This window comes from Podarcis gaigeae (assembly GCF_964106915.1).
Source record: "Podarcis gaigeae genome assembly, chromosome: 1".
Lineage (NCBI taxonomy): Eukaryota > Metazoa > Chordata > Lepidosauria > Squamata > Lacertidae > Podarcis > Podarcis gaigeae.
In genome coordinates this window covers 50,746,330-50,770,583 of record NC_139678.1, presented here as the reverse complement: position 1 = coordinate 50,770,583, position 24,254 = coordinate 50,746,330, and the positions used below count along the sequence as shown (strand labels likewise).

Here is a 24,254-nt window from a genome sequence, read left to right as displayed (position 1 = left end):
GGAGAGTAAGAGCACCCCACGCCCCACACTGGACACAAACACAAGTGCATGGCGTATGTATTCCTTGTTGTTGGGTTCCATTCATTTATCTGCATTTCTGTAGGAATAGAAGTGGGGAATTCCATCTCCCCACACCTCTGCTCCTCCTTGAATGGACAATGCAACACACACACACAAAGCAGTGTGGGTGGGATGGGGGAAGCTAAGCAAGCAAGGGGGAAAGGCTCGATGGGGAACGAAAAAGATGGAACAGTTATCAATCTTGCAAACCACTGGAAGATAGTCACGAGTCTACTAATTCTCAGGCAGAAAAGTAGCTGAACTGGATCAATGCAGATGTTTCCTCCTTATCATTAAACAGAAAAAGTTATTTCTCTCTTGGACTGTTCGTTCTTCTGGGTGTCTAACTTCAGTTTTCTGCCTAGGATTAACAGCCTGTATGGAGCATCCACCTGAAACTTCACCTCTGAGAAAGAGGAGCCCCTTTTAGTAGCAATTAATTTATCTGCAGGGAAACAATCCTGCATGCCTGTCATTGTGGGTCTTCCTTCCAGAATGCTTTTTAAAGGGGCGGGGGATGCATATCAAGGAAGCCGGATGTGGTGCCTCTAGTGCACCAACCTTTTGGAGGGACTGTGGGCACATTTTCGGACAGGAGAAACTGTCACGAGAATCACCGCTGCACACTGCAACCAAGCAACACTCCACAACCTATTCTATTGATTATGATGGAATGCTTCGTTCAAGCCCAATTTCAGCATAGAAGCCTAATATCATAAAATATCGCTCTGGTGAACTCCCTAGTTGACCAGTTTTCTGATGCACCAGGGTTTTCTGAGGCTGTGAGCCTGCAGTTGGGGCAGGAGCAGAAGGTTGCACTATGCCAGTGGTGTCCAAACTTTTTTCAAAAAGGGCCAGATTTGATGAAGTGAAGGGCCGTGAGGGCCAACCAAAGTTGTTGACCTTTTTTTTAGGATTGAAGTTGTGGAGGGTTTTTTTTAGGATTTTACCTCAGGAAACAAACTGCCATAAGGGCTGAATTAGGCCCCCAAAACGGACTTTGGACATGCCTGCACTAGGCAGATTCTGATCCAATCTTACAGAAGTGGGGAAACTTTCAGCTTGAGGGCCACATTTTCTTCTGAGGGAGCACATGGCAGAGCTGGGCAGGGCCAGAGAAATGAATGTAAATTGTACCTTTAGACAGTAGGCGAGTTTCTGAACCCACCCACACCCTCTCTGTCCTCCTCCTCCCTAGCAACCTCCCATCATGGCCAAAGACAGAAGGACTATGGACTTCAGAAGGCAGCCCCTAATGAAGGCTCAAAAATAGTGACAGCCTGCCTCTTTTTTGATGAAGCAAAAATAAAAACGAAAAAGAGCAAGCAAGAGAGAGGCCATCCACCATGGACATCCAAGTCAGAAGGTCTGCATATTCCTCTGTTTGCTATTAAGATTGACATTTTACTAGTAAATAACATGAAAAATTCTCTACCATCATCAGCTTCTGGACTTTGGTGAATTTTAAAAGGATGTGTGAGAGAAGTGGCAAAGCAAACAGAGACAAGGGAATGTGAAAACAAAGACATGGACAAACACCTGTATTACTAGGAGGTAAAGAACCAACACACTCCAGAAGAACTCTCTTAAAAGCATTCAGCCATTGCTTTGGGGCGCATGGGGTTGTTAGGGGAGGGATGGTACCTCTGGTGGGGGACTCCTCCTGGGGTAATTTGTCCAGTTTTGGTCCTCAACTTGCACTCAGATCTTTCCCGTGGCTCCTAGCATACAACAGCGGCCACACCACGGGAATGGTTTTGACTGGCAGGCTAAACCAGGTGAGGGTAGCTGATGGCGTGGGAATGTTCAGGGTGGCAGGAGAGGATATATTATTTATTAATATCCTTCCTAACTTGTGCTAGCAAGTTCCTTTACTTAGCAGAGTGCATTCACCTTTACACAGTGGAAATTTAGTTGCAAACTTGTGTGAGTTTCTTAAGACAATAAGCAATTCAATCTGGCTTGTCCAGATTGAAATGTGTTCTAATATTTTCCTGGTAAGACCCCTTGAATCCCTCCTAAAAGAATAAAGACACCACAGTCTTATTCATAAGCAATAAAAAAAAGTTTACTCACTATCAGGCAGAGCACAGTGTGATCCCTGAAGGCTTTAAGTTACAAAACAGGTTTACCCCATAAGGGATATGTCCTGAGGGACTGCTTGGCTGGCAGCCAGCAGTTCATTCCAGGAAGTTCGCAGGACAAAAGGAACATGGAAAAGAAAGAGAGAGTGGCAGCATGCCTAGGCCTTTTACCAGGTCTAGAAAGATCACGCCCACCCACTATCCACATGCAAGGAAGGATGCTCCAGGCCAGGAGGAACAGGAAACACTCCCTTGCAAGTCCACTCTAGCAAAACAAGGAAAGTTGTATCTGACTGCTCCCAGTGGATTAAATCCCACAGATGGGTCTCAAACCCTAAGTGAGTTAGGGACTTCCCCTGTATGCAAAGACAGGCTCTGGTAGATGGAGCAGATGAGACCAATAGTGAGTCCAACAGGCAAGAAGACAGTTTCTGTATGCGCTCTAGAGGGACGCTTGTCAACCTGGGAAGATAGCCTTGTACATCTCCTTCTGGAAACTCCTGCAGCCAAGCTGGTGCCAAAAGCATTGCTCTGCTTTCCTTTGGACTATCTCAGAAAGGTTGAGAGGGGGAATCTGGGCAGCCCAGCACTTCCATACAGGCTGCCCAGGCTTGTGCCCCAGGGAGGTCATTTCAGTATTGCTAACACGGCGGTTTGACTTCACCCCCGGAGGCACACTCCATTGTCTCTCGAGACAGATGCCAACAATTGCCTTCTTTGCATCTACACTCTTGTTCATGTTCAAAAATTTGGGCTCAGTGCTGGCTTGGCCTCTGAACATCCTTTACTGGGGCTTTAAGGAGTTTCTAGCCAACCTTTTTCCAGTCATTGCGTAAGAGGGTTCTACTCTGCCTTTTTCACCATTAAGTAGTTTTCCCTTTTTGCCAGCTCTTAACCAGAGTTCCACAACAGCTTAGCATTCCCAGTTCCCTCCTCCTCTTGAGTAACCTAGATAACTGTGTGTCATCAGCAAGTTTCAGTTCTGCTAGCACCCTTCTTGCCACCCATTAAGACATTTATAGAGCATGGGCCTTGGTTTAGATCCTTAGCCCAACCTATTATAACCTTTCATGCTGAGAATTGGCCATTTATTTCGGCTTCCTATCACAACTGTTTTTAATCTACAAGAGAACCTTACCTCTAACCCTAAAGGTGGCCACATTTCCTTAAACACCTGCCTTGTGTGGGGCTTTTTTTTATCAAAAGGCTTTTTGAAAGTTTAATACATTTTCTCGCCAGCCTTCTCCTTCATCCATGCTTCTTAAGATGTCTAGCAAGTGGCTGAGCCAAGAAAAGCCTTGAGTCTTCAGATGACTCCCTGCACCCAAATGATAAGATCTCTCATTTCATTCCCAGCTGTGGAATCTAGGAACATCAGCAAACAGTAGGAGCACATAGTCAGGTTTACCAAGCCAGGTTTTGTTTAAATGTTACGAGTTGTCACCTCCTGCCAATGGAAAGCTGCATGTTCTAGCGGTGCAACACAAGAGCAGTACACCACTCAAGAGATATGTGTTCGTCAGACAGTAGTCCTCAAAATAATGTTGGTCTTATGAAACCCATCCTTCCCCTTTATTGTGGAAGGAATAGCTAATAGGTATTTGACTCGCTGCACAGAGTAGACACCAAGGGAAGGGTTAGTCAATGCCAAAGGTGTAGCTCCTTGGCACTACCCTGCTCATGTGTGAGAACACAAACAAAATACATCTGCAAAAGGCTAGTGATGCAACTGAATGCAGCAAGAAGCTATGGAGATGTAGAGGTGCAGATACAGTGTAAGGGGAGGGTGGTAAACCTGCAGCCTTCCAGATGTTGCTAGATTGCAATTCCCACCATCTTAGAGCATTAGCCATGTTACATGGAGCTGAAGGGAGCTGGAGTTCAACATCATCTGCACAGGACCACAGGTTGCACTTCCCTAGCATAAGAGGTGGGCTCAGAGGTTCCGACTGCCTTTTATTTATATCCCTCCCATCAAAAGGCATTTCCAGAGCAGCTGGAGGACCAACTCAGATATACCAGAGGCAAAAGTATGCAATATGACATGGTTATGTATGTGTCCTTTGTGTGCACTGTTATCATCCCAAGCATTAGTGCTTGAATTATAGAGGAAAGTGAGCTGGCTTAATGAAATCAACACCCACTCCCTGTTTTAGCTCCATCATGCTTTAGATTTCTAAAAAATAGTAGCTAAGGGGGACATCACAAAAAGGGTTGGGTCCCCCTGGCACCCCTGTAATTCAAGCACTACCAGACTTTAGAGGCACCAAGTCTACCCACTGACTCAACAAAGTAAATTGGCTGTAATCAGTACAACTTGGGAGGAGTGGGGAAAGAAGTGGTACCGACCAACTGCTCATTACTGCCTCCTAGGGTTGTTCACATTTTGTAGTCCATCCATCCAGCGTTTGCATCTTCATCACAAATGTTGTCTGCAGCCTTGGCAGATCCTACCTGCTTTTCCTACCCCATGCAACAGGATTCAAAATTATTATGTTTTTTAAAACATTACCTAGCTCTTAAGAAAGTTTTCATGTCCCTTTTCCAGAGGAAGAGAGTCCATTAAGAAAAGCTGATTAGGCTGCAGCTAGAAGATCTGATTGGTCAGGCTTCCTTCACATTCACACTCCACAGCACTTGAGTTGAATATGGAGTGATCCCACACTACAAATAACGCAGCACATCACATGGGCAGGTCTAATTGTGCACAGGAGGGGGCTTCCCATGGAATCAGCACCCTTGGTGGATGCCAATTCCGTAAGACAGACCTATGTGTTCAACCCTACCATGTGGGTTGCACTGTTCAGACATTATTTCAGTGTGATCAAAACCAGGGAGGGAAGAAGTTCACTTATCACCAGAACCTGTGTATTTTAAATAAGAGACCCACCAATATCACTTCACAATGTTCAGTATTTTTGTTCTGTCTCCTGGCTTGATAATAGCAACCATGTCAAAAATGTGCTGCCTCAACCCAGATATTGGAAAACACTGGCTCATTATGAAATTTAAAATATATGTGCAGCTCAATAATTGCAAAAACAAAACAAAAGTCCTGGCCAGTATTCTGAGAAGAAAAAAACAAACCTGAGGCTCCAAATTCCTTTCAAGAAACGGCACCAAAAGAAATAATAGTTTTCTATTTAACACCAGGACCTTCAGCCTTGCTGTTTGGTCACCAGTGGCAGGGAAAGGCAATTAAGAACTCGTCTGGCAGGTATTCTCTGCAGGTTCTTAGGGAAGAAGGAGACTTTAGAAAAAATGTAGTCTTTTGCATGAAACACCCTGATTCACTCTCCTGCTAATGTAATGCAAACCTTCCCAATCCACCACACGCCCATCTAACATACCCGCTTTCCTCCAGTGTAGTGAACCATTTGTGAACTCTAGGCATTAGTCTATTCCCATGTAGGCATGCGGCAAAGCTATAGATGGGAATTCCATTATCTGGCCGAGGCTCCTGTAGCTCAGAAGTGCAACTGGCACAGGGCAGATTTTAGTGCTTCATTAACACTCTGATGAGGCCTGGCAGCCAGCTGATTTGATTTAAAGTTCATTTCCATGCTGTGATTTAAGGAAACGTTTGCTTAATGTTCTCTAACAGACTTCTCTAACTGTGAGCATAAGAGCTACTTAACAATAGGCTTTATTTATTGTCATGCACTCATGGTGCTGAGAAGACACAGGAGCTAGGCTGAGGGCAGTATCTTGCAGGTGCTGTGTAAGCATTTCTCAAAAGTATCAGGGTAAATTCACTTTCCTGCACCAGCAGGGTAACTGGCTGTTTCCTTTCTTCTCCTCCAAGATCTGTTTTTTTAATTAAAAAAAACCTCCAAAGCTTAAAAGAATCCAGTTTCTTAGCAAAGCAGGCCAATACTGCTTGTTTCCAGAGTCAAGCAGGGAAGACCCTCTCCCACACATTTTTCCTGGGACTTTCAGGAGAAAGCTCCCCTCTTCCCCCAAAGGATGGTCAAGTGAACAGGATGGCACAAGCATGAGCCCATTATTCCAAATACGTTCAACCCAAGCCCTTACCCACAAGAGAAGACAGGAGTCCAGAGAAGGGTTTGTCATATTTTAATGACGTTGATCTTTGGTGTTTCCCTCATTAGCACACTCTCCTCCTACCTTCCTGCTACAAGCTCACTGGGATGGAGAGTTACAAACGAAAAGGAAAATCACATTTTAGACTAGAAACAAAAAAATATCAGCGCCTTGATTTCTCCACTAGAAACTACATGTACAAGGTCAAGGTTTTTCACATGCAACACCTTACATCACAGACACATACCTCACGCTCTGACGCGGAGCTAACCCTCTCTTCCCACCCGCCCCACCCCGCCCCACACAGGGAAGTGCAACCTGGCCATGGCACCATGATCCCGCCAAGCCTCGCCAGGTTGAATTACTATTATTGGCACAGCAAGGGGTGCGAAGTCCTGGGCAACTTCTGTCTAAGTGCCATCTTTACTGGGGTGCGGTTCCCACCCTACCCACATGCTTTACAACTATAATGTTGCCCCACCCACAGCAGCCCCTAAGAGGGTCCTGCTTGCATACAAAGTAGATACTCTTAAAACAAAAGGCCCACACTCCCGAGAGGTTCCTGAGCATGAAGGGATGGTGAAGCCCAAGCACAGCTCTCCCCACCTCCAGTTCTGGGCTGGAAAGAAGAGTAGAACAGAGCCCTGGAGAAGACTACCTTGCCTCAAGCAGTCTGCATTATCTCAAGCCATCCAAATCTTGACTCCTGAAGAGTTGCCTAGCGCTTGCTAGCAGGGTGGCAGGGAGTAGAACTCTGGCCTGGAAGATAAATCCACTCTGGTAGCAGAGCTGGGGTGCAAATCCCCTCCACAGTAGCACTTAAACATACACACTCAATAAAGGTTTCAGGTCTCCAAAAGGAAGAGACTACAGTCCTTTTTTTATCTGATTAGCTGGTAAGTCAAAAGAAGGGAAAGCGTTTTTTTAAAAAATAAAAAACCCAAAACAAAGAGTAACATTAAAAGCACTGCAGGGTTAGGGCAAAGCTTAATGGATTCCTGTAGCCAGTGAGCTGAGAAATTTACATAAGGCTCAGCTGAATATCAAGGTTTATTACAGCTACTGTAGAAAATGTGCAGCAAAACGGATGCGGGAAGCTAAGACACAGAATAAAACCTCTTTAAGGATCCTCCTATACAACTGATGGTCTCCCTCTCATCTCCCTCCCCTATATACCAATGCCCACTGAGTTACCAGCATCTGGTCAGAGCCAAAATCTCCTACTCCTTCAGTTCCTGGTCAGCTGTGAGGTACAAGTCTCTGCTTAGCAGTACAAGAGTAGCACCAACATACAATTCACCTCTACCTGTTCCGAGATTCTCCACTGGTGCCACCATTACTGTAGAAGTTGGTATTGTCAGGAAGATGGTTATTATTACTTAGGTCACTGTACTCAACTGGTCCCTCAGTGTCCATTAAGGACTGAGCCTGCTCTGACAGGCTCTGCCCACTAGCTTCTTCTCCCTCCACCTCATCAGAGGACGTCCGTGGGCTCAAGCCACGCTCTGTCACCTGCATGGACTCAGAAAGGGTTCGTCCTTCAAGCTCAGATAACAGCTCCTGGGAAGTGGATGGCTGAGCTGAGTTACCATCTGTTCCAATGGATTCAGTGCCAGTTTGAGAACTGCGGTGGATCCGGTGACTCACAATGATATTGTTGCCAAACCCACCCATGGATGCCATGGTGGTGCTTTGCTCTCGCTGGACCACAGCAGTCATGCCACCCTCAGCCATCAGCCTTTGGATTCGGATCAGAGCATCCTCCCCAGAAGCCCCATATTCTGGACCACCTGGAAGAGAGGAAGAGGGAGGCAGCTTAATTTTTGTTTAGAAGATTGGTATCCCTATCTTTTCATCAAAAAGGCAGCTGACAACATTATTTAAAACAGCTGCGCGCGCGCACACACACACACTACAATAATACAACAAGGTAAAACAGAAAATAATATTATAACAGGAAATGTATGGATAAAATCTCACCAAACTTAAATGCTGTCAAAAGCTTGAGCATATAAAAATAGCTTTCAGCCAATGCCTGAAAGGCAGAAATCTGTGGCACAAAAAAGGCCATGAAATAGGCAAGGAGAGAACAGGATGATGAACACCAAGTTGGGAAAGCAAGCAGCATGTATAGGATGCTACTATGTCCTAAAAAATTCTCAAATGTTTAAATTGCCTACAATTAGCCTGGTGGTTCCAAATAGCATTCGTATAATCACTGAATGTTGAGTACTCATTTGTTGTACTCATTTCACATATCTTCCTTGCAGCAGCCACAGCACTGTTCTTTTGTAATTTATATGTAGGAGTTAAAATAGACAAGCAGCAGTCACACATTTATTGCTGGGCTGCACCATTACCTTCCACAAGTGTGTGAATTGATTGTTTGACCACAAAAGCTAGTATGTCAAGAGAAGGCTAATGAAAAGCCTTCTCTTTAACTAGCTAATTATGTAAGAGCTCCGGGTACTTCACGTGGTGAAATATTCAAACATCCATCACCACACCCACAGTATGCAATGGGGTCATCCTGCAACAGTGTCATCATATGGGTCTTCTGCTCCTCTGTTTAAGTTCTGGAACATGGCTAAGTTTTCACAAAATGGGCACCTACTGGATAAGACTGTGAGACTGTTGGTAACAACCAACATTTCTTAAGTGTTGTGTGCCCCACCGAGACCTCTTCAGTTCTACTGTTTGAAAGGCCAGCAGCAACCTCAGCCCAGCACCACATCAAGCCTATTCTCCCAACAGTGATGGAATATTGCACATAAGAGGTAGAAGATTGGGACCAATGAAGTTCAAGTGTTAATGCAACCAGCATACACTAAAGTACTATTTGACAGCCTACTGGACCACTGCATGCTACTGTCAGTGGTAAATAACCAATTTCTTTCCTATTAACATTTCATTTGAATTTTTGCTTAAAATAGTACATGTTGCAACATTAAGTGGTTCATGAAAACATCTACTACAGAAACAAGATACCAAGCTATCTTAAGGACAGCAAAGTATGGAACCAGCATATAGCCTTCGACCAAGAAAATAATTTCAAATTCATTTAGGGTGTGTGTGTGTGTGTGTGTGTGCGCGCGCGCGCGCTTGTAGATGAGCTCTTATTTATAGGTTCCCACATAGCATGAGACTTGTCCCAATAAATACTTGAAAATTGGCTGAACATTTTGAAGTTACCTTTCAACCACAAAAATCATTTGACAGTCAACTAAGCTGTGGAGTGCACAACTCAACACAGGTTTCAAGTAAAGGCATCCTTTTTGAAATCAACGTTTTAAAATTGGATTAGCAGAATAATGTGCTGTACAGTCCCAAGGCCTACACACTCATAACCTGTATCCAAATGTGATCCAAAAAAACTGGTCCGCTGTTGGATTGCTCAGCCAAAAGTGGAAATAAGAGATATGCACATTTTTCAATTCTGTCTGCTTACTAAACAAGTCACTGCCCCCTTTCCTCTCAGACTGTGGAAAAAAGCACTGCCTATTTTTCAAGCCCTCAAAGAATCATGAATTGTGGAAAGAATGGTGCCCCAAGGAATAATTGTAGCTAGGAAAAAAAAATGGCTCACTGGAACAGCCTGGTGGAAGGATCAGCAATTAGCTGCCTCTCACTTATAGGCTGCTGAAAAGAAATATCCTTATTCAATGGAATGTTCTGAATTGCTCCATAGAGGGATGCAGCAGCCACAGGCTACCTGATCCTTATTAAAGATATAAATCTTTCTTCCAGCCTTCAAAGAGCCATCAGGACCAATTACAAGAGAGGAAGAAGTGGCCAAATGCTTCCTAAGCAACAGGCAAACTGAACAGAACATTGGAAAAAACAACAGCTTAAAAACTAATGTTGAATGAAAAGCAAAATAAACTAACACTTAACACACAGTTAGGTACCCAATATAGCTTGGAATTACTTGCCACAGTACAAAGATACTAGAAGCACAGGTGTGCAGAGTATGGAAGCAGATTTTCTGTCAAATGTGTACTAGGAAAGCATGCAATGTACCATCAAATGCTCCTCTAAGTTCCCATAGCATTAAGCAAACAGAAAGGAGTTCAAGTAAGCTACAAGAGAATGTTTTTCTCTAAGGAAAATGCTTTTTACATACTGTTTACACTACAGCTTTCCCCTGGGATGAAAACTGTTAATAAGCAATACTGACATTAGGCGCTAAAAGTAGATAATGACAAATAATCTTAATTGGAATCAATGCTATTTAGCTTATTCATAAAGTGATCTGGAGTCAGAGGTGAGAAGTAAGTTAGTCCAGTTTATGGATGACACATTATTCAGGATAGCAAAAACCCAAGAGGACTGTGAAGAGTGTTAAAAAAAAAAACCTATTGAAACTGGATGAATGAGCAACAAAATGCTGGATAAGGTTAAAGGCAAGTTACATACATACTGAGACAAAGATAACACTTCAGTTGATATCTGAGGTAGCTTGGAAAGAGATGTTGACATTGTGGCATATAAAAACATAAGAACCTGCTGATTGGATCAGGCCAAAGGCCCACTTAGTCCAGCATCCTGTTCTCACAGTGGTGAATGAGATGTATATGGGTAGCCCACAAACAGGACTTGAGGCAGGCCTCCTACAGCTGAGGTATAGAATAGCTATCATGGGTGGTAGCTCTATGAAAAAAATGGCCAAAAAAACCAACTGGGAGATTGCAGGAAAAGGAGGGACACTCCTAGAGGTGATCTTCTCTTCTTTTATACAAATATATCTTCTATCCTAAGCTGTAGAACAAAACGGCCATTTTCTACCATGAGTTTGGCATCCCAAAGTTTCTCAGAGCATTCCCCAATACACTCAGAAGAAAAGATTACCCCAGTCAGCATGTGCTTAGTTTAAACATTCCAAAATTCAGAGTAGTCATGACCGTCTGCTACACGAAAAACAACAAAGTCTTGTAGTACCTTCAAGACTAAAAAAATATTATGGTATATAGTAATACATGTTAGTCATTAAGATGCTACAAGACTGTTGCTGCGAAGTACTAAAATGGCTGCAAGACATTGGAATGCCTAAATAATTTTCTTAAGACCTTAAGGTGCTACAAGACTTTTTGTTCTTTCTCCATCATTAACATCTACATTTTGGGAAGCTACCCTTCTATAGCTTTTGGTGACCAAAATCCCAGTTTATGCGAATCACAGCTATAAATGTAAGCTGCATTTAAGCAACTTATATTACACAAATGAGAAAAGACGAGTAAGGAGTGACATGATGACAAAAGTTTATAAAATTATGCATGGCACAGAGAAGGTGAACAGCCTTTTCATTTCAAGAAGACTCCAGTCCAGTAACTAATGCAGTATTACTATAGCTAGTGAACAACAAGGAAAAGGGGATGGGGGGTCCATGTTGTTTCTCCTCTCTGAAGCTATTCATAGCAAAAAACTTCACTGCACTTACCCATCTGCTGAGAATACATCAGGAAAGGGTGACCATCTTCAAGCAAGGAAGACCTTCAGGCATTCTCTCTTATTATTAGCAAATCCTATCCTTATCTCAAGGGCATTTCAAGCTTTAGCTAAATCTAGCATCTTTCATTGGATACTGGTGGAATGACTTGAGTGAGGTAGATATTAACTACACCCATAGACCTTCTGCTTTATGTGAACAAAACCAGCCCCAAGTACTAGAAACCACCTAAATATTTCTTAGCACCTGACGTCTTCCCTTTGTACATCTTTGCCATATAAAATGAGGAGCTCATCCTTTTTAGAAATGTAAGTCTACCACACTTGTCAGCTATTGCTTCACTTGCAAGTCCTAGGATGTGCCGAGCCTTTCAGGCAGAACATGCCAACATGCTCTTCCTTCCTGGCTTCCTCTTCCACACAAGTCATCTGTTTTAATTCTGCGGCAAGGGCAAAATTCCAGGGGCTGGGGCTGTTGCCTAGTCCCAGAAGCAGCAGGTGCTGATTTCACAGCAGGGCTGGCTGCTTGGTAATTTATCATGTCAGGAGTGATCTGATTAATAAAGACTAGGAAATGCAGAGAAGCCGAAGCTAGCATTTTTACCAAGGGCTTCATCTTCAGCAGCATTGTTAGGCCCACAAGGCATCAGCATTTGCCCTGTTGCTCTCTTGGCCTAGCTCATTCCCCCTCTCCCTCCCCTGAATGTATTAGCACTTCCATCTAACAAATTCCAGACAGGAAGCAGTTTTCATCATGTGCAGCAAGAGCAGAGAGTCCCGCGGCATCTTTAAAGATGCACACGTTTATTATGGCATGAGCCAACTTCAGCAAATGCAACAGGTGTTTCCCCAGATGACAAGAATTGAATTGCACATTATAAAAAGGTGCAGCACTCTTTCCTCAGCGTAAGAGAAATGGATGCAGCACATGATCTAAAGGCTAAATGTTTGGCTGAATGTCAACCATTACCCAAAGTAACAAGCAGCAGCAGTAGAAGAAAGTATCTCAAGAGGTTTTCCAATCCTGTTTTGCATAGATATTCATTCCTGGACACTATCCCCTTTTCAGGCTTTATTAGTAATTTAGATGTACCATAGTTATGTATTGGTGATACATAACAATTTTGATGCCCCACCTATAAAAAAGGCCAATATAATCAGTTGGAGCATCATGAGAACTATTTTATGAAAAAATTAAAAAATTGTCCAGTAGCACCTTAGAGACCAACTAAGTTTGTTCTGGGTATAAGCTACAGTATTGCTACAGGACATTTTTTTAACTTTTTAATTTATTTCGACTGCGTCAGACCAACACAGCTACCTACTTGAATCTACTATTTTATGGTGCCATGCAACTCCTGTAAATTTGTTAATCTAAGCCAATTATGCAGCTTGTTATTGGGATATTACAGAGCCAGGAGGGAGGGAGATCATATATTCAGGTGGGAAAGAGTGATTCAAATGGCTCCTGGTTATAAACATGTATTGAGTCACAGTGGAATTTCAACATAAGGAAGCAGCTCCCATGCGCTAATGAAAGTGCTGCTGAGCTCTGAGTCCCAAATATCTTTTTATAACAAATGAAATTATAAGCAGGTGGGTGCCATATGGTATTTAGATCACAGTTTTATAAATTTGCCTCTAATCATGATTGTATAAATAAATGAAATAGCATTGTTCCATATGGTTCATTGTTCAGGAGATATTTTTCTAATTGAGTAGTTTTTAAAGTTCTTGCTTTAAAAAGCCCTGTCTACACAAACACATCTCCCAAGGGAACACTAATATCTGCCGTGGAATACCATGCATGTTGCAAAAGATTATGTAAAGAGCTCTAGAACACACATTCTGTCCATGCAGAATACTGGCTAGATTCACTGGGACTCACCATTGCTTCATACAAAATTTGCAACCCAACACACCGTATACCCTGCACATGCAACTTTGCATTTACAGGAGGATCAATAAATGTGGGCAGGTGTCTTACTAGGATTGTTGGTGACCATTACTGATCTTCTCAATGAACAGCCTTCAGTAAACACCCTAGGGTTGTTTACAACAAGACAATAAACCACCAGCATCAATTATTTCCCCCCAACATGACAAACACTGGTCTTGCATCTAAAACAAGACTAATTAGTTTTCTATCTACTTAAACTAGCCCTTGGAGTCCTTTTGCTTGGTGTTATAAAAACCAATAATTTACTGCTGTTTGCATGACATTTATTTGCAAATATGAAAAAGTGGAAAGAACTGTATTACTCATATATATTTAAGTTCCGTTTCTCCATGGTGAAAGAACATTTGCAGTCCTGTTGCATCCTTTTTCTTGTTAAGTTTTTTTTTTTTAAAAAAAAGCAGAGTTTTGAATGTTTAGAATTCCTCCACTGGTGATAATGGATATCCAGCAGCGACATTTTATGATACTCCTTTCATGGAGACCTGCGGGATTCTTAACTCAAATCACTGGGCAACATAAATGATTGCTTGGGTACTTTTTGGTCTTCTTGCTTGTTTTGATCACCTTGCTATCAGACTGCCATAGCTTTTATATGGCCCACACAGAAACAATATTTTGGAAAACCAACATTGCCAGTAGTCCATATATTATAACCCTATTAGAAAAAAGAACATTACTGTATTTGATACCAGTTTTTGGTAGTTTTTTTGTGGTTTCTTAGAAAAATAGGTGCCGGTTTTCACCATAAAGTTGTTACAGTAAGTGCCACACTTTTTAACAACAAAAAAAGAGGTGCCAATACTGAGTACCCTTGAGTGCCTCCTTAAAAAAAAGACTGTTTATTAATTGCATGTGTGTATGTGTATGCAGGTGGGAGAGATTTTTAGAAGCAGGTTCATTATTATACATGAAATTCTGTCCGGGAAGGATACAGTATAATTTCTTTAATATTACAGGGGATTTTAAAAGTTTAATTAAAGGTAGGAAGTTGAGTTCTATAGATCTTTTATACTATTTGATAAGATGATTGCAAGGTATTTAATTTTTGTGCTTCACTGCATGCATTTTACCCTTAGAAGTAAATAACTTTGATTTAGAATAATTTTATGACAAGGAACCTTTTCGTCTCTTTCATAATACTTGGGGGGGGGGGAGGTTAATAATTCTAAAATGGTTAGAACATCTTAAGTTCACTAGTTCCTAAATATACAATTCTCTTTTTCCCTGCTACCCATAAATCTTTTTTAGCAATGGGTTCTATAAGTAAAGCAAAAAGGGTGCCTAGGGGCATCCTTGACATAACTCTCTAAAAAGGTGAAAATGAAGTTTGCTATGTGCCCTTAAACTTCAATCAATCTTAGAAGGGAAAATGACAGCAAATAAATGACTAAATTCAAACCAGCTGAAAAACCAACTCGGGAAAGACAACACTGGGTGATGTGAGCAGATGTAACACAGAGGGAAAAGCAGCTGCTGTCCTTTCACTTTGGTTGTTCCCACACTGGAAATCACCTTAAAGCAAAATCTACCCTTCAAACACCTGAGCTGTTCTGCCATTTGCTCTAGGTGGATGTCATTCAGAGAACGGACCCACCAAGTTTTTGAAACAGCCCATAGCCACCCTCTCAATGAGCACAACTTAAATTAATATATATATGTGTGTGTGTCCAGTGCAACACAAAAACAAAACCCTATTGCCTATACATACAGTCGCCATCACAGAGAGGGACACTGGTGCGAGTCCACAATTCCAATCCATTTTGCTCAGTCTGAAAGAATGATCAGGTACTGGATACAAAATTCAGAAAGCAACTACCAGATTCCTCATTTAAAATGACTTAACTGTATTTGAAGGAGGACTAAAGTCCTGAAAATTTGATTCCAAAGCAACTGGCAACCACATTGGAGGCCTCTACAGTTAAAGGAGGTATTTCCCAAGGAACTGGGGAAACTTTTACATCCAGAATGATTTTCCTACACGTGTTCAACACACTCTACGTGAACCTGAATAACTGCAGAAGTAAATTCTGAAAAATGAAGAGTCACCTGCACTGGAGACCCCCCAGAAATGGACAAAGATATTCAAGGTAAAAGACCACAAACTCGTTCAAGGATGATTATCATATGCCATATGACTTCTCATTGGACTCTGAAATATCTTGGCTACAAATCTCAAGTCATGGAAGAAACCCTGACATCAAGATGACAAGACGCTGCACCATCTCCCTTTGCATCATAGCAAATTATTTAGGAATTTGATTTTAAAATTAAGAACAATTGCTCTCATTATTAAGTCAAAGGCTTGACGACTTGCCAAGGATTGGGTATATGATCAATTCCCCTTCACTGTTCTGCCAGTGCCCTCATATTTGTAAGTTGACAACCTCAGTATTTGGCCAGAAGTGATAAGAATAATAGCCATTATGAGCAAAATCTGTGTCCTGTTTATTTCAATGAAAGAGTTAAACATGTGCTTAAATCTCCCCCATGGAATCAATGGGACTGAAAGTGTGGAATTGGATTGGATATTGCCTTGTACTGGAAACATTTTTAACCAGCAAGAGATCTTTGAGCCTAACATTTGTCATTTTCATTTGCCTAAACTTACATTTCTTTGATTGATGCAGGCTTCAGCAGCAACAGAGTACACAAGACAGCAATTAACTGACAGAAAAGGAAACATCTGCACTAGAGGGATTCACTTTTAATAAGTTTACTCACATTATCGTCATCCTTCCAAAGAAGGAGCAGAGACTCTCAGAAAGACAATCTCTGCAGAACCCTGCAGAAGGGGAAACGGGCTACATTTACCAACACGACAAAGACCTGTTTCTAATGCTATGCTGTAGGTCTTTCCACATGACACCTGTGATAAAAGTGCCCTGCCCTGGCAAAGCATTATACATATTAAGAAAGCCTGCAATCCAAGCCATTTGTAATACACATTTCTCCTTTTCTGACTTCTTCCAAAGTAGTCACTGAACCAACTGAGTAATGTCTTTTATCATCCTGCTGAGTGCCACCAATACTATTCAGTCTCATAATGATTTACATCAACAAAGCTCTTTACAAATACTAATTAATCCACAAAACCTCCTGGGGAAATACTGTAGGAAATGTTTATTCCATTTTACAGACAAATTCAATCATTTTCAAAGGCTGCATGGCGAGTTCATGGCAGACTTGGGATATTCACTCAGGAATTTTTGAATCCTAACTGTGTTACTTGATTGGCAGAGAATACTGCTTTGCTTTTATAGTTATGGCTGAGCTTCTCCTCACCCCCTGGCTTGCCTTGTAAGCAGTTCAGTTGTTCTAAGCTTTCATGGAAAATTCTTGGGGGAAATGTGGTCTTTCTGGCCTTTTTCTGAGATAGCACCAAGCCCAGCAATGCTTGGAGCCAGCCCTCTCCGCTGGTACCCTTCCCTTCCCAAAAGCTTACTATTGGGGGTGAGATAAACTGTAGTAGCGAGGACTTGCAGAGGCATCCACACCTTATCTTTATGAACTATCAAATTACTGATGGGAAACCTGGGAAACAGGAATTCTAAATTCTCTCAGCTTAATGGATTAAAGTGGAAGATGTTAGGAACTCTGCTACCCAGTAGCAATCTGAGCATGTTTAGACTGAACAGTAAATATTTAGTTCTAAAAGATGAGGTCTGAATACTGTTTCAAGCCCCGTGACAGGGTGAGCTCCCATTGCTCGGTCCATGCTCCTGCCAACCTAGCAGTTCGAAAGCACGTTAAAGTGCAAGTAGATAAATAGGTACTGCTCCGGCAGGAAGGTAAACGGCATTTTACATTCCAAGGGCCACTTTAGCACAACATTAATTTTGATCCTGGTCACTGGCCGCTGTATCATATTTTCTTGAAGTTCTTCAATCTTTTTTTCAATGTTTATTGTGAAAAAAATATCTAGGAAATAAAATGCTACTGAGTCTAATTTTGGGAGGAAGAAGCATGTGGAGATTCATAAGGAACAATAGTGAAATGAAATACATGTAAAATACTAGTGTGGGTTTACCCTTAGTGTTTATCTGTCTTCAGTTAAAATAATAATTGGGTAAAATTGCTGCCACATATCTTCTTCAAGAGAGCTATGCAGAGAAGAAACAATAACTTTATAGTATTTACACCAACCCCCAACCCATAGCATTAGTCAGTCTCTGTGGTCACATGTAACATTAAATCATGTTTTAATATTAGAAAGATGAGCTGCAAGACTTCACAAGCCCTCCTCCTTTGGTCAATGTCAGAAAGAGAAATTGGAAAGTTTATCCTTCTCTTTTTTGGATATATTCATACAATGCTGCCCCCCCCCCCTTACACGGTTGTGTGTTTTGTTCTTTTTCATTTACTGCTTTATATTTGAAATGTTTTCAATAAAATATCGTGTTGTGTTTTCTTTTAAGTTTCTCCTTCAGACTGTGACATCCAAACCTGGACAAACTGTGGTTTGTCTTATCTATGGTTTACTAAAAGAAGTCAACCTCAAACTGCATTTTAAGCTATACTAAAGACTGAGCAGAATTTAGGGTTCTCAAGTAACATTAACTATATATATAATAAAAAATAGGGAAAACAAGCTTCCAATTTTCTCCTAGTGGTCATGCTGGGAGAGCAGGGGGTAGGGGAGCTACAGTTCAGCATTAGAAGCAAACACAATTATTATCCACTCAATCTACTGACAAATGTGGTGGTTCCTGATATCTGATGCAAATCTACTTTCTGAATTTATCCTCAAATAGAAACCTGAAGGAAAGATTGCAATCACTTCACAGTAACTGATTTTACAACTGCTGCGAGCGGAAGCTGTGCCTGTAACAAAAAGTGAATTGCTTACTGAGATGACAAGTCAAGGTGTTATGTCCTACAAACTAACATGCTCTATCTCTATTTAGTGCAAGTGGAAAAGACCCCTATATCTTTGTTCAAAGGAAGCCTAGCATCTATGATAGGGCAGGTGATAAACAGGAGCACTATAGAATTGTTTTAAGGATTTACTTTAGTATGGATAACTCCAAACAATCTGATTTTCTGGTGAACCTTCCTATGTGCACAGGTTGATGCATTCTGTGTCAGTGGCCTTTTACAAATGACACCAGTGGGAAGAATCTGGCTTCCAGCTTGAAACCCAGCACGTTCACAAGAATTTCCAGAATCCCAGCTTTAACTTTTAAAAGTCTCTAGCTCTCAGAGTTGCACATGAATAATAATAAAAACAAATCAAGATACTGAAGTCAGAACACAGGGTGGGCAGTGTTTCCAAACAGCTAGTGGAAGGGAATGATTTGCCTTATTAGTATTCAGACAGTCCAGATCAAGCCAGTTCTTCAGTATCTCTTGAGGTCTGGCCTTCTGGTACTTCTCCCCCCCCACCCAAAGAGTATAACTAAGGTCTAAGTGAAACATATGTTCCCAAAGAGACTATAGGTAGGTGAAAAGCACTATTTCAGAAACATTATTTAGATGTGGGCACCTGCTGGCAGAAAAACAACAACAGAGAAGAGCGCAGGAGGAGACACAGTGCTGGTGACCAACAACTGATTTCTATCAGTTGCTTGTCATCATTCAGTGAAGTCCCCAACATACTTGCAAATGTTTGCAATTCACACAACGTTTGTGGTCTGTTATGTGTGAGAGAAATGTTTTCTAAACCTCCGCATGTGACACAGAAAGGAAAAGTTTCCTTTGCTAGAATCTTCACACTCTTTAATCTGAGGAAGGAGCAGCAATTTGTTGGCTTATTGATAATGTTTTAGATGCAAGCCTCTTTGGACACAAGCTCAAGAGGTGTGAAGACCAAAAGGAAGGCAACCTATATTGGAAAAATTACAAGATTCTTTCACTCTATCAAGGAAGGCTGTGGCTATTGATAAGGCAGCTTCTATATGTAGATAGATTCTACTTTTAAGAATGTCACATCCCATGTTCCTTTACACAGTGTAAAGGATGACAACTTTTGGTTATTTTACATCAGTTCTAACCTTCTGCAGTCCCTGAAGCAGAACCTCCTGGTTCCTGAACTTCCCTCTCCGTTTGTGTCTCTGCATTTTGCAGCTGAGGAGCCAGAGTCTGTGTCCCCTGTGATGTCACAGAAGTGGTTGGGTTCCGTGGCTGCAGGCCTATGGCATTCATTAGACCCATGTCCCTGTCTGTCCTCCATGTGGCTCTGCTAGTTCTAAAGAGAGAGAGAGAGAGAGAAAGAAATTGAAGGGTAAACACACAACATCCTCTATGTCCCTGAAAACAGTAATTTGTCAGTAATTTGTCCTGCACTTCAGTGAACACCATAAGCATCTTCTTTGTACAATGATCTAGATGTTGTGCACCATAGTTTGCATCATCCCTGACCACTGGCAATGCTGGAAGTTGTAATCCAAAACATCTGGAGGACACTATACTGGCTATACATGATCTAGAAAAGGGATGTCCAACCAGTAGATCACAATCTACTGGTAGATCCTCAGCTGATCCCGGTAGATCCCGGGATCCTTAAAGTGTACAAAGCTAAAAAAAACTCTGTGCAATCCAACCCCCCCCCCAAAAAAGCTCAAAAACTCTGGGCAATCCACCCACCCCATGCACGCTCCTCCTCCTTCCAAGAACAATGGGTAGAACACTGCCAGTTTTTTATACTGGGAGTAGATCACAGTCTCTGGGGAGTTGGACATGCCTGATCTAGAAGGTAGTCAAAATGTCTATTTAGCTATCTACCTTTTAGCTCTATGAATTATTTTGGTTAAAGACCTCAGTGTCAGTGCCAGATTCTATGTTTTAGGTTTTTACTAGTCTCGCCTCGCAGCATTTCCCTTACCATCATTTATTTCTATTTCATGTAACATTTTCACACAAAGCACATATAGCTTCTCAAATGACTTAAATGAGGGTATGATTGGCAGCTAGAAGGACTGCAGTTGACAGATGTATTTTAAAATTTCAGCCTGCACCAGTGAATAGACCAAACGTAACCACTGGTAGTCAGTCAAGTGCCAAAGGGAAGATAAGTTTTAAATATTCAGCTATCATAAGAGGGAAACACAGGCATAACCAGCCCTTGTAAATTTGATGGAAGAAACATACAGCTCAGCATGTGCTCCCAAGCTATGACTGATTGCCCCTACACTCATCCTCCAACTCACCCAGGCCGCTCGGTACTCCTGCTGTTGGAATGCACAGTGAAGACGGTCTCATTCAGCTGGTCCCAGTAGTACTCAACCCCAGAGTTTAAGGCCCTGCCGTACAAAAGGAAAATGGGAAATTAAGACATTTATCTCCATAAGACCTCTATAGGAAGACGTAACTATGCTACTATACTTGGCAAAATAATCAGTTTCAGAACTTGCAGCATATATTGTCAAAATGTGAACTATATAATCAGTCTGGGTCCCACAAACCTGTCCGTTCACCTGTGATCATGGTTGCTACTATGTGGAGAGTCATTTGCATTCTGAGATTTTATACTTGGATTTGGTTATTTTCAGCACATTGCTATGAATGCCCAGAAGTAGCAAGGTAGAAATCTTATTTGCGTGAAGAGCGGCTGTAAACTTTCGTAGCTACATATAAACTAACCCTGTCAAAACATTCAGTGGCAGAGCCCTATGGTGCCTAATGGCAGCAGAAGGGCTTCTTAAAGGATCAGGCAGTAGGACTACTGAGGAACACATGCATCCGTAAAGCTCCATAAACAGGACCATATTGCTCGGGTGGAATTTTGCATGCAAGACTGTTCATATGTGTGACCCTTATAAGCAGCCAGATAATTATTGTCTGGCTTATTTATGGCATTACCATTAGCCTGGTAGCTGACTGACAAATGGATTAGGCCTACCTGAGTCAGGAAAGTGTAGTTTTATTTTACTTTAGGTTTTTCAAGAAGCACCTGTCTGACACACATACACATACTTCAGTATGCTTTCACTTCCCCTTCAAATTTCATCTATTCTGCATTGAAGTCCTGGAAATTAATAACAGCTGAGCTAATTACCCACCCAAGACTCCAAGGAATTGTGGAGTCCTCAAGATAGTGCCATTAGGGACATTCCAAGATGTGGGAGCAAGAAAACTAGACAATCATGAAGCGCATCTAACTAACCTAATGGAACTAAAATTTAAGACAGACATAATATGCTTTCTGTAGTCACTCTTTGAACCCATGTGACAAGCAGCAGCCCTAGCCTAGCCTTGCCCACAGCAACAAAAATTGGAAGTATGGCATATTGAGGGCATATATTAAGAGCTTCTGAGTAGAGAGAAGCTCAGTCAGGTGTGAAAGGTCCCCAAGGTCAGCTTGACAAATTTTGTGATTGCACAGGTCCCTTGTTGACTTAAGACACATGAAGTACCACTGAAAAAGTGTTCCACAAGTGTCCTGAGCACTGTTTAGCACAATAAAGCTCTGGAAGCTAACTGTCTAAACATGTGCCCTACAACAAAAGCAACACACTTCATTAATAAGATACATGCCTGTTAAGGAGTGCTTGCAAATTTTATACAAAATACGGACAGCCCCGTTTATGTGGGGGTTATGTTCCGAGCCACCACATGGGTCGGGGAAATCATGTATAACTGAAACTCATTGAAAAAGCCTGCAAACACCCCATTCTGCCCTTTTAGTGACGTCTTTATGACGTTTCTCAGTCACTTCCAGGTTCGGCACAATGTGCAAATACATGGTTGCACACATATTGAATGTGCATAAATGGGGGGCTTTCTGTATTTCAGTGGAGAAAAAATGTGTAACCTGTGTGAAGATTGTTTCTTGCGATACTCACACAAGTTTTGTACTTTGTGAAACATATAAACAAAATGGAGAGCAACAACTGAACATAACTACAGATGTGTCATGTAACAATTTCCACACTGTCCCAACAAATGCTCTTCCACGTGGGAAATTTGTAACTTTTGAAGCTACCTTCACATGTGGTGCTAAAATGCTTATGCTATAAAAACAACTCCTACTGGATGCAAATTTGGATTCAGCTATGACAGTCAAAAGCACAAAAGATCAAGATAGCAGGCCCTCTGTAGAAGGTTTCATTCCAAATTCTCAAACTTTCCCCTTGTAGATTAACTAGCATATTTGCAGTCTCAATGTAACAAGCAAGCACCGAGGTGATTTGGCAGGATACTAGGAATAGGTTGCCATCTGTCACTTAAATCCGAGGAAGATGTAAATCAAAATCTCTGCATTTATAATATTTTACACAGAGTGAAATAAAATAAAAACTAAAAAAAAACCCCTCATTTCCCATTTTTAATTTTGGGCTGCAGCAAACAAGGTATTCCAACAGAGCCTGTGGCTCCATAATAAGCTTCTGTCAGGCACCCTTCCCAACACAAAATATCGGCGGCTGTGAGGATCTTAATCCAGTCATTATTTGAGCTTGTATTTCCCCCACTGCACTATCCCAGCCAAAATAAAGGAGGTACAGATTGACCACCTTTTCAGATAGGTGATCTGGAACTAAGTTTGCTCTATCAGCAAGAAAGCACAGAATCCAGTGTCATTACTTGCCCTCATAGTTTTAAGACAATGTAAAATAAGCATTTTCATCCCTCCCTGCTTTTTTTTGCTGGATGCTGTAAACACAGCCTTTAACACCCCTCTATACTCTGCTGCAGTGTTGGAAACTGAGATATGAAAGCTAGGAGCTAAATTTCACCTTAAACCTAGGTTATGGGCACCGCAACGGAATGTCCAGGCGTGCTTTTTTTATAACAAGATTACAAAGCTGAAAATGAATGAACTTCAACTAAAACCTTATATTCATTTTTCACATGGTCTAGTCCTCATCTGAAGACTGAAAAAAACAAATCCATACATCCCCTGCCGCCCCCCAATATTCCTATGTGGGTTCATATGGAGAAACCCAGCCAGATGGGCAGGGTTTAAATAAGAAATTATTATTACTATTACTTCTCCAGTCCTCAGAGAGCAGCTGGAAGTGGGGAGGAAGAAATCTTAGGCGCAGTACTAAGACCCAGAGCTCAGAAACCGCTGGCATTAATGAAATTCCCAGTCACAAACCGCGCCTAGAAGAATGGGAGTTTTGAATGCTGCTCTGCTGCCAACTGAAAGAAGGGGGACTTTACAATAACATTTTGGCCCTTGCAAAAAGTAGGGGACCAATCATTTGAACGATTCGAAGGGGCTAAAAGCAGACCACTAGTTTGGAAATGGAATTAGGCAGGATGCAGAGATCAAGGGTGCAGGTATTGGAGGTGCCAGGCAAGCTCCCTCGGGAGCCATAAGTGGGGAGCCCAAGCTTGTGTTGCCACCCTCTGGACCTCTCACAGAGGCGGCACTCAAAAGAATGGCCTCAGGTGACAGTCGCAGTGTCTGGGTTGGTTAACATGGGGAGAGGCGGTCCTTGGGGTATTGCACTCTTGAGCCCTTTAAGGCTTTATAAGTCAAAACCAGCACTTTGAACTGGGCCCAGTAGCTAACTGGCAGCCAACGTAGTAAGGCCAGGATTGGTGTTATGTGCTCAAACCATCTTGTCCGGGTGAGCAAGCTGGCTGCTGAATTGTGCACTAGCTGAAGTTTCTGAACCATCTTCAGAGAAAACCCCACATATAAGCTGTTGCAGAAATCTAACCTAGAGGTTAGATTTACTTGGAAGGATGGGAACTATAAATTTAAAAAGGCATAA

At 41.9% G+C, this 24,254-nt stretch overlaps 1 protein-coding gene across 3 annotated transcripts in view; it reads right to left on the bottom strand.

The window, feature by feature from the left end:
• Window positions 1-6,205: 6,205 nt before the first annotated feature.
• The window catches only part of AMBRA1 (autophagy and beclin 1 regulator 1), a 136,785-nt gene continuing 118,736 nt past the window's right edge, over window positions 6,206-24,254 (bottom strand). For all 3 annotated transcript variants that reach the window (XM_083749371.1, XM_083749373.1, XM_083749372.1), the window contains 3 exons: window positions 20,739-20,831; window positions 19,584-19,777; window positions 6,206-7,978 (listed from right to left, as the gene is read on the bottom strand). In XM_083749371.1, the coding sequence (XP_083605497.1) occupies window positions 7,491-7,978; window positions 19,584-19,777; window positions 20,739-20,831 (775 nt within the window). In that variant the 3' untranslated portion in view covers window positions 6,206-7,490. The remainder of the gene's footprint in view (window positions 7,979-19,583; window positions 19,778-20,738; window positions 20,832-24,254) is intronic.